At 43.9% G+C, this 16,007-nt stretch overlaps 2 protein-coding genes across 3 annotated transcripts in view; one reads left to right on the top strand and one right to left on the bottom strand.

Annotated features, from left to right (window-relative positions):
• Positions 1 to 724: 724 nt before the first annotated feature.
• Positions 725 to 6,440, top strand: LOC146630313 (synaptogyrin-3-like). Its single transcript, XM_085355746.1, has 4 exons — positions 725 to 829; positions 2,015 to 2,249; positions 3,751 to 3,896; positions 6,213 to 6,440. Exons 1-4 carry the CDS (start codon positions 725 to 727, stop codon positions 6,438 to 6,440), a joined length of 714 nt encoding a protein of 237 aa, XP_085211872.1.
• A 3,435-nt stretch (positions 6,441 to 9,875) lies between these two features.
• The window catches only part of LOC146630311 (voltage-dependent T-type calcium channel subunit alpha-1H-like), a 63,548-nt gene continuing 57,416 nt past the window's right edge, over positions 9,876 to 16,007 (bottom strand). For both annotated transcript variants that reach the window (XM_085355744.1, XM_085355745.1), the window contains exons 27-34: positions 15,843 to 15,976; positions 15,687 to 15,757; positions 13,769 to 13,847; positions 13,387 to 13,508; positions 12,735 to 13,019; positions 12,498 to 12,648; positions 11,070 to 11,629; positions 9,876 to 10,517 (exon numbers count right to left, since the gene is read on the bottom strand). In XM_085355744.1, the coding sequence (XP_085211870.1) occupies positions 9,876 to 10,517; positions 11,070 to 11,629; positions 12,498 to 12,648; positions 12,735 to 13,019; positions 13,387 to 13,508; positions 13,769 to 13,847; positions 15,687 to 15,757; positions 15,843 to 15,976 (2,044 nt within the window). The remainder of the gene's footprint in view (positions 10,518 to 11,069; positions 11,630 to 12,497; positions 12,649 to 12,734; positions 13,020 to 13,386; positions 13,509 to 13,768; positions 13,848 to 15,686; positions 15,758 to 15,842; positions 15,977 to 16,007) is intronic.

The following is a 16,007-nucleotide window of genomic DNA, read 5'->3' as shown; positions in this document are numbered from 1 at the left end:
GCGAGAGCTGTGTGTCAGTATCATTCATTCATCTCTCCTCACTAGTTCCCCTGTTTAAGGACACAACAAGACTACATGCTTGTTTGGCCTGTGATTTTAGACAGTTGTTGGGCAGTTGCTAGGCAACGCGGTGACGTCGTGAGCACGCGAAATGAAAGTTTTGTGGAGGTGAATAGACGACGTTGTCCAGAAATGTCAGTGATAGGCTGCTGTGCTGAGGTTTTATCCATGTATAAATGCAACAAACTGCAATCTGTGAGCCAGGAGGAGCAAACAAAGGGCAGAGATTCCCTTTAACATGGGTTCAGTTCACTCTGTGATAATTCGTTATGCGGTTTTTTCAGATTTATTAATTATTTATTCAAAAATAAATCGCCTATTATTTGGTTTATTTATATATTTATATTTGACATGGGTTTATCGCTATTTTTTTAAAATAAGGTACACATGTTATCGATAATATTAACATATTTCTAGCAAGAAACAAATTACATAAGGATATTCAAGCTCGCGTTGATATTTTGGGTAAACAGGAACCACGTAGCATATCGGTGTTAAGCTGAAGTCACGGTGAGTGTTATATTGCCGCAGCCTGTGCCGAGCTGCTGGCGGTGACGCGTTGTGACTTCACACGGAGGCTGGAGTAGGACGTCGCCGCTCCGCGCAGCTCACACCGACTCGTCTAGTTCTCTCGGCTGGAGTCAGGCATCAGAAAGCCGGAGGGATGCAGCCAGCGGGCGCGTACGGCGCCGGGAAGGCCGGGAGCGTCGCCTTCGATCCGGTCGCCTTCTTCACGCATCCCCGCACCGTCCTCAGACTGCTTTCGTGGGTAAGCCTCCCCTGCACTGTGTGGGTATCTTCATCAATGGATAGGCCTACCTGCAGCCCCCCTCTCTGCCTCGTTCCCACTTACATCTGTCTGGTGTTTCATCCACTCACGTCTGCATTTTACATCAGTGGGCTATTTTTGCAAAAGGCTGAGTGTCTGAATTTCAGCTTTTACAGCGCTCACATCATTTCAGCCTCTGGCACAGAGGCTACAGGGCTGCCTCTTTGTGTCTGGATGGAGCTAATGTGAACGCTCGGGGATAATAATGCCCCCCAACCGGAACGTAACACCTTTGTTTTCTCTGTGCTGTGCTGCTGTGAGTCACCATACAACATTTCAGGAGCACAGGAGGCAATGTGCTACAGATGAGCAAAAGCAGAGCTAGTTATAACAAAGCACACCAGCCCTCCTTTCCCGTGTGTGTCCTTCATAATTCAGCTCATCATATGTCAGCTAGTCACTGTTGCTTTTCTATTTCTATCCATCCATTTTTCTTTGACCTATCCAATTAGCACCCGCTGGATGAAAGAAGACATTAAGTTGAATGATTTCACCATTAGTCTCCAAACTATGATTTGAGCCTAGTCCTGAGAAGTATTAATGACATATGAGATCTCTGTGGACCAAATGAACAGTGTAAAGCTGAATTACAATCACACAATACAAAAGTGATGTAGCTGAAACCTGTAAAGCTCATCCATGACACTTCTTTGTCTAACTGAAAAGGATTTTAGGGTAGCTCCTGATATTTGGCTACAGATTCATTAAACAAGGGTGCTTTAAAAACTAACAGTTTTATCTACCTCTGGCAAATGATTCAATTTGTGTTTTATAAATAAATAAAAGGAAAATTCTTAGTGCTTTGAGAAACCAGTTGTCTTTGAAAGAAATCCCATTCTTATTACTTGGTATTATCTTTACTCAGTTTCTGTTTCCTTTTATATCAGAGTTCATTTTCTGCACGGTGTGTCACATGATGACATTTAAGTAACTGGCACAAGTGTTTGTTTTTGTTGCAATTTGGGCGACATAACCCTTTTAAAGTATCATCTAATTGTGGAGAAGAAGGATATCCTTGGTCTTTGAGCTCTCAACCGCAGGAATGCATGGCACTGGCGCGCCGGTGTGAGTTAATTCTCTTCTGCGTGTCAGGTAATAAACCGGCCAACACGTCTCTCCCTGCAGGTTTTCTCCATCGTGGTGTTCAGCTGCATTGTGAATGAAGGCTACATCAACATCGGCAGCGAGCGTTTGCTCTGCATCTTCAACAACAACGCCGACGCCTGTAACTTCGGTGTCACCGTGGGCGTGGCCTGTTTCCTCGGCAGCATCTTTTTTCTCATCCTGGATGCTTACTTTCCCAGCATCAGCAGCGTCAGGGACAGAAAACGTGCGGTCCTGCTGGATCTCGTCTTTTCTGGTACACAGTTATCACAGGCCGAATATCGTAACACACAACGTAGAGCTAGGTCCAGGAGCATTTGAGGTACATGTGCTAGACATCATCTTTTGGATATTTACAAAGAAGAAAATCCTTATATTTAAAATTATCTTGGCTTGCCCAATTACTTTTTACACCCCTGAATCCTAAATACAACACTTTTGTTAAACCCCTTAAATTCAAGCGGCAAGTCGATCAGTTTCAAATAGGCAAAACAAAAGTATTAAAGCCAAATCTCAAACATTTTAACAACAACATTTAAATATCAGGCATATAACACTGTATTCTTTAATCTTCTGGGAACTGCACATCTTTACTTTCAGCCAGCACTTGGCTTAGCTTAGCAGAACACTGGCAGCTAGCCTGAGTCCTGCCCGAAGACAGTAAAAGAAGTGCAGTTTCAATAATACACATCAGTCTTTCAATGTAATTTAAAAAAACGCTTCTGTAGTAAATGAAAGAAATCTGTCAGCATGACTCTTTAGGCTTAAAATGCAAGAAATGAATGTGTAAAAATTACAGAAAAAGTTGTGGTAGCTCATTGAGTAAACTGTCCTGTGATTGTAAAATAGGTTTTTTTGTAATTGACAGAAAGTGTCGCTTTAATAGATGGTCAAGAAACATGAAGATTTCTGTCATTTAATGTCCATGGTGGAGGTCTGTGTCATTCATAAAAGCTATAAAACATCTGAAAATACAGTTCATATTTTCCAAAATTGTCCAGTGGGCTGGATTGGTGCTTTATTGTGGGGCCATTCATGGTCCCGGAGCCTTATGTTTGACACCCCTGTTTTAAAGGAAAGGATTTTTCTTTAACAGCAACATGAGCTTCACCTTTGTGGTGTTGAGTGAAACAGCGCATAATTTAGCACACATTCAGGTTGCTGTTGGGATAAATTGTAATAGCTGGTGATTCAGTCCGTGGTCATTAGTACACATTTTCAATCTATCCAATATGCCGGGTTATGAAAAACAAAGATTAATGATTGTCCTTCCTCAGCTAACAGTTTGTGTTTATATCTAATTAGGAAATGTTAGCACACTAATAACGCTCAGCTAAAACTATTGATCATATATCATGCTTACTGTGAGCACTGTGAGCAGTGCTGTACTAAACGTAGCCCATGACACCTGTTAATTCAGCGGCTGAAACTTGATTTTGTATGTTTAATAGTTATCTGAAGCCTTCAGTGCAGAGAAGCTGAGAACATCAAAGGAATAAAATATATTTTTAGAATGAAAAAAACATGAATAGAGTATAATCTTCTTTCTTTTTTGCCTTTTACAATTTGCTTCATAATCAAGTCAGAAAAACAACAGAGAGCAGAATCTCTCTTTAACATGAAAGGAGACAAAATTCATCTTTTCTGGTTCTCAAATAGACTGGAGACACTTTTTTCTGTAAAAAGTCGAACTGGGAAAAATGTGGTAATTATGAAGTGACCCTGCATCTAAAAGGCCTGTTTTCCTCTCCTCAAAGGTATTGCATGTTTCCTGTGGTTTGTCGGCTTCTGTTTTCTGGCCAATCAGTGGCAGGCGACCTCTCCGGAAGAGCTGCCGTTGGCGCAGGGCTCCGACGCAGCCAGAGCCACCATCGCGTTCTGCTTCTTTTCCATCCTCTCCTGGGTGTGTATGCTTACACCTGTCGATTCCCACTGCCCTCTTTGTCTTTTGCACGCCTGTGAGCATGTGGTTATCATCATCATCTGATATTTGATCACCTGCATGCTCGCGTGTGTGTTTTCAGGGTTATCAGTGTCTGCTGACCATGAACACATTTAAGAGCGTTTCCTTCACGGAGGTCGAGCAGCTGCTGCCCACGACCCCCCCGGCCCTCTCTCAAGTCTAACACTGTCGCACACACTTGGTTGACCTGGGCAGCTTCCAGGCGTCGGTGCTTGTTTGACCGTGTGTGTGTTTGTGTAGTTTTGCTGACAAAGCATCTCACTGCTGAGAACTGCATTGCAAGAATATATTTCAACTGAGACAGTTAGCTCATTTATTATCCCCTGGTGACTCAGTAGAGCCTGTTAAAACTAGCTTAACACCAACCTATAGCAGCCATTCATCTCACTGTCATCGGATAAGCTCTAATTGTGTCAAGGAAGTGGTTTCACTTTTTCAGTCATTTATTAACCATTAAGTTGAAAAGGACTCAATTGTTCCCCTGCAGAGGGTTAGTAGCAGGTGGCAAACAATCATATTAAAGGTTCGGTCGTCTTCAGGCTGTAGCTCCTCTCTGGAGGGCATTACTCATTAAACATGATTAGCGAGTGACACCTTGTAGTTGTTTGGGCTTCAAGGCTGTCATTTTTTTTGACAGGAAGCTTGTGTTTGAAAGCAGTTAAATCTGCATATAACCTTGTGTCGAACCAAAGAGGGTCTGTGTGAGATGATGATAAACAGCCTAGTGTCTCGCTTAAGTCACAGGTCCTTGAGTTTGAGGTTTTATCAGATGCACAGTAGTCTATAACAGTACAAAGAAGGATTTCAGTACTTTGAATTGTTCTTTTAGCAGCAGCTGGGATGGACTGCTCTCCCACTGTGACACTAAACTGGGGAAACTGGGATGAATTTTCCAGTTTGTTATCCCAGTGTAGAGCCAGTGTGGGTGTGAGAACTTGGCACCTGGTATTTCATCTGTCATTAAAATGAAACCTGAGGCATTTTGAGAAGGTTTCCAATTGTAGGCACAGTGTGAGTGACAGGGAGCCTAACACTGCTATAATTAAATGCATGTTTTATGCCCAGTTTCAGTGTGATAGGAGACACTCGGGTTTAATAAAAACAAATAAATATAATCTTACAATAATGATCGCAGCGCATTTATGTCTATGTGTCTGCATGTGCACTGTCACACATACACACAACGATTATTAACATTCATATGTTGTTCGATTTCCTGTATATTGGATTCATTTTATGAGTCGCCTGCAAATGCAATATCAGGTTCTCTGTTTGCATTCGTTTCAGTTTTCTTGTTGAACATATGTTGCCCATACTTAACGCTCACTGTTTCCTTGCATCTTCCAAATTTGTACCTACGACAGAATTTCTTCTGACTCACCACTAAATACACTAAGTAAATATAATTTAAAAAATAGCCCAGGCTTTAAGTAGTTAACATATTACTTATTTTCCTCTGTAAAACCATTAACGCAGCGGTCCCATTCTGTCAAATGAGCCTTATAGCGTCCATAACTCAATGAATAAGAGCAGCTTTTAGTTTAAAGAGTTTAGTTTAGCATTATATCTGTCATCATCTGGGTTTTGTGAGACTTCAGAATCAACCGTATTTTTATGAGAAGGTGGATTGCTGAGGTATCAGGTAATGTTAGCCAGCCTAGTCAGCAAGTTGCATACATAGACTTTGTGTCACACAGTCACAGATACTTGCTAAATGGTGTTAAATAACATGCAAATAAAATACCTGAATGTCACCACAGATGAGCACAGACTAAATATGGCCTGATTCACACATAATTTTAAGCCTTCATGCCTTCACTGTTATTGCGATGTTATTAAGGAGGTAAATTGGCTATGGAGACCAAAACATAGTATAGCAGGCTGTAAACATGTTTATTTCTGATGTAAAGTTGGGCATTTTAACATGAGTGTCTCACTCTGGGAGCGAGCTTCGAGTGGCCACTCGAGGAACTGCAGTTTGATTTTTCAGCTCTGCAGGTTTTTATATTGTTACATTGCGCTGTTGTTTCATTGAAGACTCTGAAACTGCGTAATGGAAAAGCACAACACCTAATCCCAAGTGGTGTAAACCTTCTTCTTCTTCACCTTCGTGCTTCTTCTGTCCATTTTTCGTCACTGCATCTTTAACCAACCCGTGCACATCTGCAGGCTTCTCTAAAAACAGAGTGTTACTCAGCGTGTGATTAACAGTGTTAATCGTTAACATGTGTGTGTCTGCGTGTGTGTTACTAACAGGCTGTGCTGACGCTGAGTGCGCTGAGACGCTTCTTAACCGGCAGTAACTCAAACTTATTCACCTGGCAACACCTGGATCCCATCCCTAGCAACACTCGAGCTACACCATACCCTATTGCCAATGGCGCTACCATAGTTACCACAAATCCCTATCAAGCTCCGCCCTTCACTGAAACCCTGGACCCCCAGAAGCTCACACAGCAGAGACCCTTGGCTCCTGCCTTCTAGAGACACACACTCAGGGAGAGAAGGACAAGATGTACACGACATGGACAACTTCCTGCCTCACTGTTGAGCGGTTTCTCCGTCCTCTCCTGGGATTGGCAGGATTTTGGGTCATGTGAAGCGTGATATGTTATCACCATGGCAACTGCTGGCTCAGCTTAGTTATTTGTAACTGTCTGTGTCAAGAATTCCGTCTTCTGCTCATGCACACACACAGATACCGGCGCACGCAAACACCGCTGTACTCCCTCACACCTGGAAACAGATGCACACACACACACACACACACACACACACCCAAACACACACCTGGAAACACATGTACATACACCTGGAAGAACACACGCTCACGCCTTGACTGCATGTTCATATGGTGAAGTGCAGATTAACATAGATGTAGATGCAGTGATGGTGCTCCATCTGCCTTATTAACAGATAACTTAGCGAAGGAAACATGGAGGACAGGGAAGCTGTGTAGCTATCTATTTCTGTTTGTCCTCAGTCAGCCTGGCCAATCACAAGCTGCCCTGCTGACACGTGAGCTCCCATTGGCTGAACGTCAAACAGAAGGTCGGTTTGACCAATAGATTGTGAGCAAAAAGAGTGAGGCCAGGCAGACCTTGCAGAAAATGCTACATTTTCTTAGCAGGGGAATAAAGGCAGGACTGCTTAATGCATTTTGTATGCTATGGTGTTTTAGTGTGAAATATTCATGTGATTCAATATTTTATTGTGATATGCTGAAGTGGTATTTGAAAATAAAATCTATCTACTACCACCACCAGAGTCTGCCTTTGTTTCCATTATCTTTAAATAACTTCTTTGCTTCCTGCAACATGAGAACACATTTTTTTGAAAATAATCATGTGTTGCGACAAAGATCCGGGGACGTGTTAGCATACTAATCACCATTTGCTGGAAGAAGGCCATAGAGTGGTTAAATTCATTAGCGGCAGCAGGCAGCTGCTGTGTGTTATCATTATTTTTAGATTAGGAGGCACGTGTTGAAGACTGCGAATGTTTCCGCTTCTGTTTCTTTTTACCATCTTGACACACGAGGAAAGGACAGAATTAGAAGAAAGGTTATTGAGTCAGATAAAAGTCAGACAGGAAGTGGTTTTATTCCAGCACTGTCCAATCATCTCCTCTCTTTGTATCATTCCCCGCTTCCATTAATATGCAGGAACATTAAACGGCTTTATGAACATTTGCATCATCCACCATCATCATCAATCGTTACAACTGGCACCCCTCATCATCCATCCTTGTCATCACCAGCAGATAAATTGACATTCAAAAGTGTAGAAATTCACCTTTGTAGTTCTCCTACCACCCACTGTGTTAATAAAATAGATTCTTGACCTTTTCTACAAAGTTTTACGCATTGTTATGTCACCTGAATAAGCCCTTCTTTTACATCTGCGTCTGTCTGAATCACCTCTTCAAATTTAAGGGGCCAGCAGAGGGCAATCTAACTCCGCAAAGCTCTGATCGCACCACACTCAGCTGTGTCTGAACTACCTCTACCCTGAGAATACTAAGACGGAGGGGGGGTTGTGAGAAAACGGAGCTGACTGAATGTTTTGAGTGGGTGGGATCGGGGGGAAAGCGAGGTAGAAACTACTAAGGCCTAGGTCACGCTACATGATTTTAACTTAAAGGTTCAAAGAGCGGATTGATTTTTCAGGCTGTCAGGGTCGGGTGCATACAGGCCAAAAATCAACAAGACATCAAGGTTTTCTCAGGCCATGAGCAATCAATCAAGTTTACTGTAGGCCGTGATGAATGAAGAAAAAAACCCTCCAAAAACCAAAAAACTGAAGATGAATCATATTGAAAATCAAAAACTATCTTTAATATAAAATTTCCTATTATAATATATCCAACAAGCTGCTGTACAGGATTCATTATTACTGTTGTGGAGGTATAAGTCTCTTATAAAACGGCATTGTGCCTGCACCATTCACATACTGCAGGTGTTCAGTTACAAATTATTATTATTTTTTATTACGTTTTGTAATTCTACTGCTTAAAACCACATTTGTAAACATAAACTGTCATTTCTGCACCACAGAGAACAAAGTGGGGGAAAATTCTATTCAAGTACCGGTTTGCAAATTAGGAAAATCATCAGATCTTATTAACTGAATGAGAGCTGAAACAGCTTGTTGATCAAAGGGTTAGTCAAAAGAAAACAGTTGGCAACTCTTGATATTGATAACTGACGGATACATTTTCAAGCAGCAATGCTGCGAGGGGTTCTGCTAACTAATCAGATTTGTTAGTTTTACAGCTTTTTCTTACTTACTAAGACATTACTCCTAGCCTGCTGTACCACACCATGGTAAGGTGGTTAAGTCAAGGAGTTGGGGTGATACTAAGACTGAGACATATTGTTGAAATCACTTATTTTCTTTAGGATTATTCATCATCTGTCCTGTAAATAGATGGTTTCATACATGCGACTCTATTTAGAATGTATGTCTTTACACTGAAAAAAAGGGGAACATTTTGAGGTGTTTTTCTTTTATATTGTTCAATGATTTTACTATTTCATTAAGATCAAACTGGGTTGTGTGTAGCCTAAGAACTTAAATGACTTTGATCCTCTTGATCCAAAATCATAATAAACTGACAACCTGCTGTTTGGTCTTTTTTGTCGGGGTAAAGAAATCCCAGAACAGCCTACTCTGTTCACCTGGATGCTGCATTTTCAGTGGGAAAAACATTTAATCACTAATCCTACTGACAACTTCAGTCATTTGACATTCAAAAATGTGGAAATTCAACAGTCTTCAGTCACTTGGATGGCTGAAAAAGTCATTTATCCCATTAAAAAAAAAGCTGCAACCAGATGAACAGAATCGAGTGCCTTGGGTTTGGTATTTTCACAGAGGAAAAAAATGTGATTAGACGTTACCGTGATCCGGTTATGTTGTGTGGACTAACAGGTAGTTGCAGCCCCAGCTGTGTGGTCTCTTTGTGTAAAACAGCAGACCAGTCACTAACTTAACCTGCAGTGCACCTTCAGAGTAGTTTTGTACTCTGACCTGGGCTTGAGGTGCGAGGAAAAGGATGAGCGAGTGGAGCAAGCAAGGGGGAGGGTTAGTGTTTGAGTAATATAGCTGCAAAGTGACTCTATGAGTGAACTAAAGCTAGAACTATGAGAGAAGAAAAGGAAACTTCTTCTTGTGTGCATCTCGTGTGCATACGGCACAAAAGGGGTCCAAGTCTTTGAACACATACACACTCAGTACACACACAGTCTGAGTCCTGCTCACACAACCTATGAAAACCTTGTGAGTGCAAGAGGCGAGGGGCGGGACAGGAGACGGGTATAATCCTGTTTCCGGCCGCGGCTCCCGTCCCTCTCGTGCACTAAAGCAGCACATTCGGCTCCTCCACTTCAAAGAATGACCAATCCCATCACAGGTTTGTTTAGTCTTCCACAGAACTTCCCTCCGGCAGATTAGGAGAGAGGCTTGTGGCGTCAAAAGACAAAGTCCGCCTCCTCAGCTCAGCGCTGCTGTCAGTTAGTTGGGTTGCGACTGGAACTGGCTCCTCCCTGGGCGGCGGGCTCATTCGCTGCTTCCTGTTCCTGCCTGAAACCGGGGACACCGAATGGCTGAGGCGGCTCCTGTGCTCCCCGGGACTCGGGGTGAGGTGTCTGCTTTTGTGCGGGGAGCTGGTAGGTTGCGTGTGAGAGTGAACAGAGCTGTTAATACAGCTGACCTCTGCGTCAGCGTCATCTGGCTGCGGGGCGGGGTCTGAGCCAGGAACGGGGCTGGCTGCTCTGGAGTCACAGAGTGGAACTGATACCTTCAAACTCTTCTCAAAATCTGCTTCTGGCTGAGAGCCACAGGCTGTCTGCTCAGATACGTGTTCTTGTGCAGCGGTATCGCTGTGGCTCCGGCTGTGGCTCCTGCAGGAGATGACCCTCTGCGAGTGCGCATATTTCACTGTGTGAACGCTGGACGACCGTTGCCGTGGCGGGGTGGAGGAGGCTGCGGGCACAGTGAGTCGGGGCTCCGCCAGATCGTCAGCTGAACTCTGATCCAGAGAGTCGAGGCGCACGGCCTCCTGCGGACACAGCACATTCACAAACACTATGAGATAGCCAATCGCAGACTGTTGTAAAGTGCGTGTAGGCTTGTGTGCTGCAGATCAACCTGGAGCAAAAGATGGAATTCTAAAAAATACATTTAGATAATTTTTTGTTCCTTACAAACACAAAAAGGCCCCAAAATTGATTATAAGCAACTACCACCCACTTCAAACTTTGCAGACGTTGCGATTTTAAATTTTTTGGAGAGATGCCCTCTAACCTCTCAGCTTGATTCCGATTCATTCCCATAAAATTAAAAAGCACCATCTAAATCCTTCGAATCTCACCTGGCTTATTTAATTGATTCAAAGGGAAACTGTTAAACTTGTAGAACTAAACTAATATAACTGTCTTCCTCTCCTCACCCCCAGCAGATATGTTATTATAGGGTCTTTACCTTACAACATAAAGCAGCTTGAGGCGACTGTTGTTGTGATTTGATACTTTATCAATAAAACTGAACTAAACTGAGCTGAAAAAGGTTTGCAGTGTGTTTGTGTTCAGCTATCATCGTCATAAAAACACACCTGTCTCCTTAACTGTCTGCTTGCAGCACGGAAGGATGCTGGTCTCCTCATGGCTGAACTGTCAGGGACGTAGGAGGGGCTCAACTTGTTTCTGTCTAAACTGTCTTCGGGACTGAGCCAGTAAGAAGGACGCCTGCCGCCGCTGTGCGTGGGGCTCAGTCTGAGCGACGGATGCCTGTCTATGCTGTGGCTGGACATGAGCTTCGGCCGCTCGGCGCTGGGATCCGGATTCACCCTGTATCCGTCCATACTGTGAGCAGAGCTGAGTCTGTGTCTGTTGATGCGATGCGCTGGGCTGAATCTATATCCGTCTATGCTGTGAGCCGAGTTCAGTCTGTGTCTCTTGGCTCTGTGAGTGGGGCTAAACCTGTATCCTTCTACGCTGTTGGCTGAGCCGAGTCTGTGTGAGGAGTGCCTGTCGATGCTGTGAGATGTGCTGAGGCAGATCATTGGCCTTGAGCTGCGTCCAGACCCCAGTGAAGCGTGACTGATGGCTGGCAGAGCTCCTGGAACCTGCAGCAGGGAGCCGCCTCCACTGGAGCCCAGAGATGACATGGAGCCTGCAGACAGTAACGTGGATTATGAAGATGACAGCTAGAACATAAAAAAGCAAGACTTTAACCATTAGATGCATTTTTTTTTTAAAAGAGTTGTTTCACCTCACAGCCACACACACACACACACACACACACACACACACACACACACACACACACACACACACACACACCATCAGCTCCTATATTTCAGTACGTTTTCACAACTCAGGAGATGAAAAAACTGTTTTGAGACCAAGTCACGATTCAGTTTCACCTCATCTTTATCTCATTGGCAATTTTAGTTAACATGACTTTCAGTGGAGGACTCTATATTCAGCTCACTTGGTGCAATAAACTCCCACTGTTAAAAAAGACACTTTAACATGACAAGACTGAAAATAACTTCCAGGTAATGCTACAGGCACACTCCAAATCTAGAACTACTTGATTTCTAGTTTTAATCTATGATAAACCTTTTACTTACAGCATATTGTTAAACATCTGAGAGAGAACACTGAGTGGAAACAAAGAATTACGGTGTGTGCAATTGAGATGTGGTTGGTTTTATATTGGATGACCCAACATTTTCTGTTGTTTTTTATTTGTTCGTGGGATACCTGGCTGTTCCAGGATTTGTTACAATCCAAATATAAACTAAAGATGGGAAAGACGTGGCAGGCGTATAGTTCTATCAATTCCATTTAAATCCATAACAAATATCTCCTTCCTTAAGGCCTTTGATAACATTGCCTTACCTTGTGCAAACTTCACAGCTCTGCTGCCTTCTAAGCTATTTATGGAAGCAATAATCTTTACAGGAGTCATTTACTTGTTATAGGACAGTAAAAAACAGTTCCTTAATTCGATTGGCTATAAACAGCCAAATTACCTGAGAAGCTGTAGCCGGAGAATGCCTCGTGGCCAATGAGCGGATAAGGAGAGCATCTGAGCGGCTGAGGATAGCTGTCGCTGGGGAGGGAGAGCATGCGTCCCATGCTCAGTAGGTTGCCATGGGAACACCCTTCATCCTCAACTTGCACCTGGCACATGACATCACCAACACTGTTACTCTCACTGTCATCTCTACCCTGCTAGCTTACACGCATGCAGAAATACAAGCAGGCACCTGGGCAGGTGCGTCCAGCTCTAAGTCCCCGCCCACAGACGCGGTGCTGAGCCGTCGACTGGCCTCCTCCCGCTCTCTTCTCTCCTCCCTCTCCCTCCTCTCCTCCATCTCCTCCAGCTGTGCCTCCTTGTTGCTGTCCTCCAGGTGCTTCATCAGAACGGCCACGACCACGTTGACAAGCACAAACTGAGCCGTGAGGACGAAGGTGACGAAGTAAACGGGCGAGATCAAGGGCAGGTAGGTGAGGCAGTGGCGATCCTGCGGGCGACACTCGCGCAGTGTGTCCTGGATGATAAAGGAAGGGAAGAGGAGACGATAAAGGATCAAGAAGCAATAACCTGATGATAAATGAAGGGATTAGGGTGATATATTAATGCGCTCTGCTGTACTTCCTCTCATCTCCTACAGGGGGAGATGTTGATCTGAGCCCAAAAGGACCTTGAGCCTGTCACAGAAGAGTAATACACTCTCCTGACCCTCGAATGTCATCAGCTCTTAGTCTGTCATAAAAAAACAGTGATCTGCTCTCTGCTTAATGCAGAGGCTGTCTCATAACCTATGCATTGAGACACGCAGACACAAACATGCACTCAGTCGTCCATCCATCTTCTTAAAAAACCCCCTCAGAGTAGAGGAAAGGAAGAGTAACAACCTTCATGATCCCATTCCAGTTGTCCCCGGTGGACACCCTGAAGAGCGTGAGGAAAGCCATGCCAAAGTTGTCAAAGGTAGCGTGGCGACTGAGACCCTCGCACGGGTTCTCGTCTGAGCACTCTGAAAGAGGATGAAAGGAATATTAGATCTGGTAAGTGTGGGAGACGAAGGCAAGGGGGGAGAAGAAAGAGAACTGCGCGCAGATTAGATCACTGATTAGGTTGCTGATTCTAAATTGGCATTAATTAATGTATGTAACTCAGCAAAATTTATGCTTGTTTATGTAATCCACACATAAATCACCCGTCGGTCGCACCCGCTTGCACGCATGCACAGGCTCACATGCACACTCTTGCACATACATGCACGCACACACTAACCCAGTTTTCCAAAGAGCTCAACTCCCAGAGCTGCATAGATGAAGAACAGCAACATGAAGAGCAGACCCAGATTCCCCACCTAGACGGACACATTACACGCACAAACAGATATATAGAGTGTATGATACACCAAAAAATAGACATGTACAGTATACACTGAAAAAGAGAGAGAGGGAGACGCCAACAGATAGGATAGGCCCAAAGACAGAGACCGCTGAGCCTTACTGCACTGACGTTTACTACTCCTTAAAAACTAACGGGATCCATCATGGTACCTGGAGTGGAATAACACCTTACGTTTTAGGGCTTGAGAAACAAGTGAGTTTTTGGCGCCTGGACCCAACCCTGATGAGTCACAAACACGCTTGTTACCGAGTCCTGGCCTGCCTCTCGTCATGGTAGGAGGCACGGCGATGTCTAATTAGATAAAAGGTGCATCCACCGATGAAGCGAACTGGAAACAAGCGCATTGGACGGCGCTGCAAAGACGTGGGTTTGATCCCCTGCAGTGACGTGTCACTTCAAAGACACACAAATACTACACAAATGGGAAGTGGAGGATCGTGGGTATTTTCTTTATAGCTGAGATTTCCGCTGGTTTGTTTGAATATATGCAAAGATGAGCACGGTCGTTTAAAATGAACATGGTTAAGCTGCAGGTCAAAACCATCACCACACCTTATGTGTACTTGTATACATGTTTCCGCTTGTTTGATGTGCACCACCGCCCCCTCCCTCACCCTTTCTCCCTTGTTTCTTGTGGGGTCCCCCGAGGAAGGTTGGTTGATCCTCCCCAAAGCCTTCCCACATTATATTCAAAGAAGGCACACGGGGAAGGCGGCAGCTCTGTGATGCTATACTTAGGCACAGGAGCGCTTTGACTTAATGGTAACACGCTCACAGATACAATGCTAATGTGCAGATCTCTAGTAGTGCGCACCATAATTATGATGTTATGCCCACGCTTGTTAGCGTGCTAATATTTGTTAATTAGAAGTTAACACACAAGTAGATCTGAGGCTGATGGGGATGTTTCTGAGTCATTGCTCAGGTGAATGACTGGGTTTTAAACTAATTGCAGAATGTTGGCTGCTCCTTCCAAATGCTAAAATGTCCTTCTATTATCCCCAACCAGCCGCCCCTTCCTGAGACGGGTTTTGCAGGAAATTCCTTCCTGTCAAAAGGGAGTTTTTCCCTCCCAGTGTCGCCAAGTGCTTGCTCATAGGGGGTTGTTTGATTGGGGTTTACCTTACAATATAAAGCACCTTGAGGTAGTGGTCCAGGCTGTCAGTGTTAGTAGAGGACATAAACACAGGCTTGAAAAAAAAAATCACACAGGAAAGGAGCTCAGGAGGTAATCAGAAGGTTGGCGATGTGATTGGCGGTTGGTGGTGCAAATATGAATGGGTGTGTGAATGAAGCTTATAGTAAGAAAGTGGTTTGAGTGCTTAAATACAGTGGAAAAGTGTGATATATCTACCAGTGTATTTGCCTGGTAAAATCTGCCTGAATGCAGCTTTTGTCTGCAGAGCTTTTGTGCCTCAAAGAAAAGAAAGCTTTTCAGATTGGATCTTTGGATGTTCTGCTTTATTCGTCAGCAAGCAGCAAAACAATCATCCCAAAGCCAAACTGTTTCATAACATGCCAAAAAGTCAGGATTTAACTGATGAGTTTAAGGATCTGCAGGTACCTTTTAGCTAAATCTGAGTATGTCTTCTTCTTTGTTTAGTGATTATTAGGTGTCGCTGGTATAGCACTGCTTGGGAGGAATAAGTGATAAATCATGGAAGAGGCAGTCAGTGCCAGGCCTCGTAAATTGCTAAATAAAACAAGCCATCTGCTTTTCATCAGATCTGGACACCAGGCAGCCATTTAAAAAGACATGTTTAACTGTACAAGCACAATAGATGCTTCTTACCTGAGGCAGAGCCTGCATCACCGTGTCCAACAGAGCTCTCATCCCCGTCGCCATCTTTAACAGCTTCAGCACTGAAATATCGCAACATGTCAGCTCTTATCAGCCTCACCCCGTCGTGTTTTTTTTTTTTCTGTGTTTGTCTCCCCGTGTGCTTACCTCGTGTTATCCTGAGGACCCTCATTATCCGTATAATTGTGGGGTTGATGGGCAGGGAAGCACTCAGGTCTATTTCCTCCAGTGTGATACCCATGATGGACAGCAACACAATGGCGAGGTCCAGCTGGTTCCATCTTGACACACACGGACAAAAACAATATTAGC

The sequence above is a fragment of the Diplotaxodon limnothrissa genome, linkage group LG6 (genome assembly GCF_057381915.1).
Source record: "Diplotaxodon limnothrissa isolate DT_005_m linkage group LG6, D_limnothrissa_male_GT1.1, whole genome shotgun sequence".
In the NCBI taxonomy this organism is placed as follows: domain Eukaryota; kingdom Metazoa; phylum Chordata; class Actinopteri; order Cichliformes; family Cichlidae; genus Diplotaxodon; species Diplotaxodon limnothrissa.
This window is presented reverse-complemented; position numbering and strand designations above follow the sequence as displayed.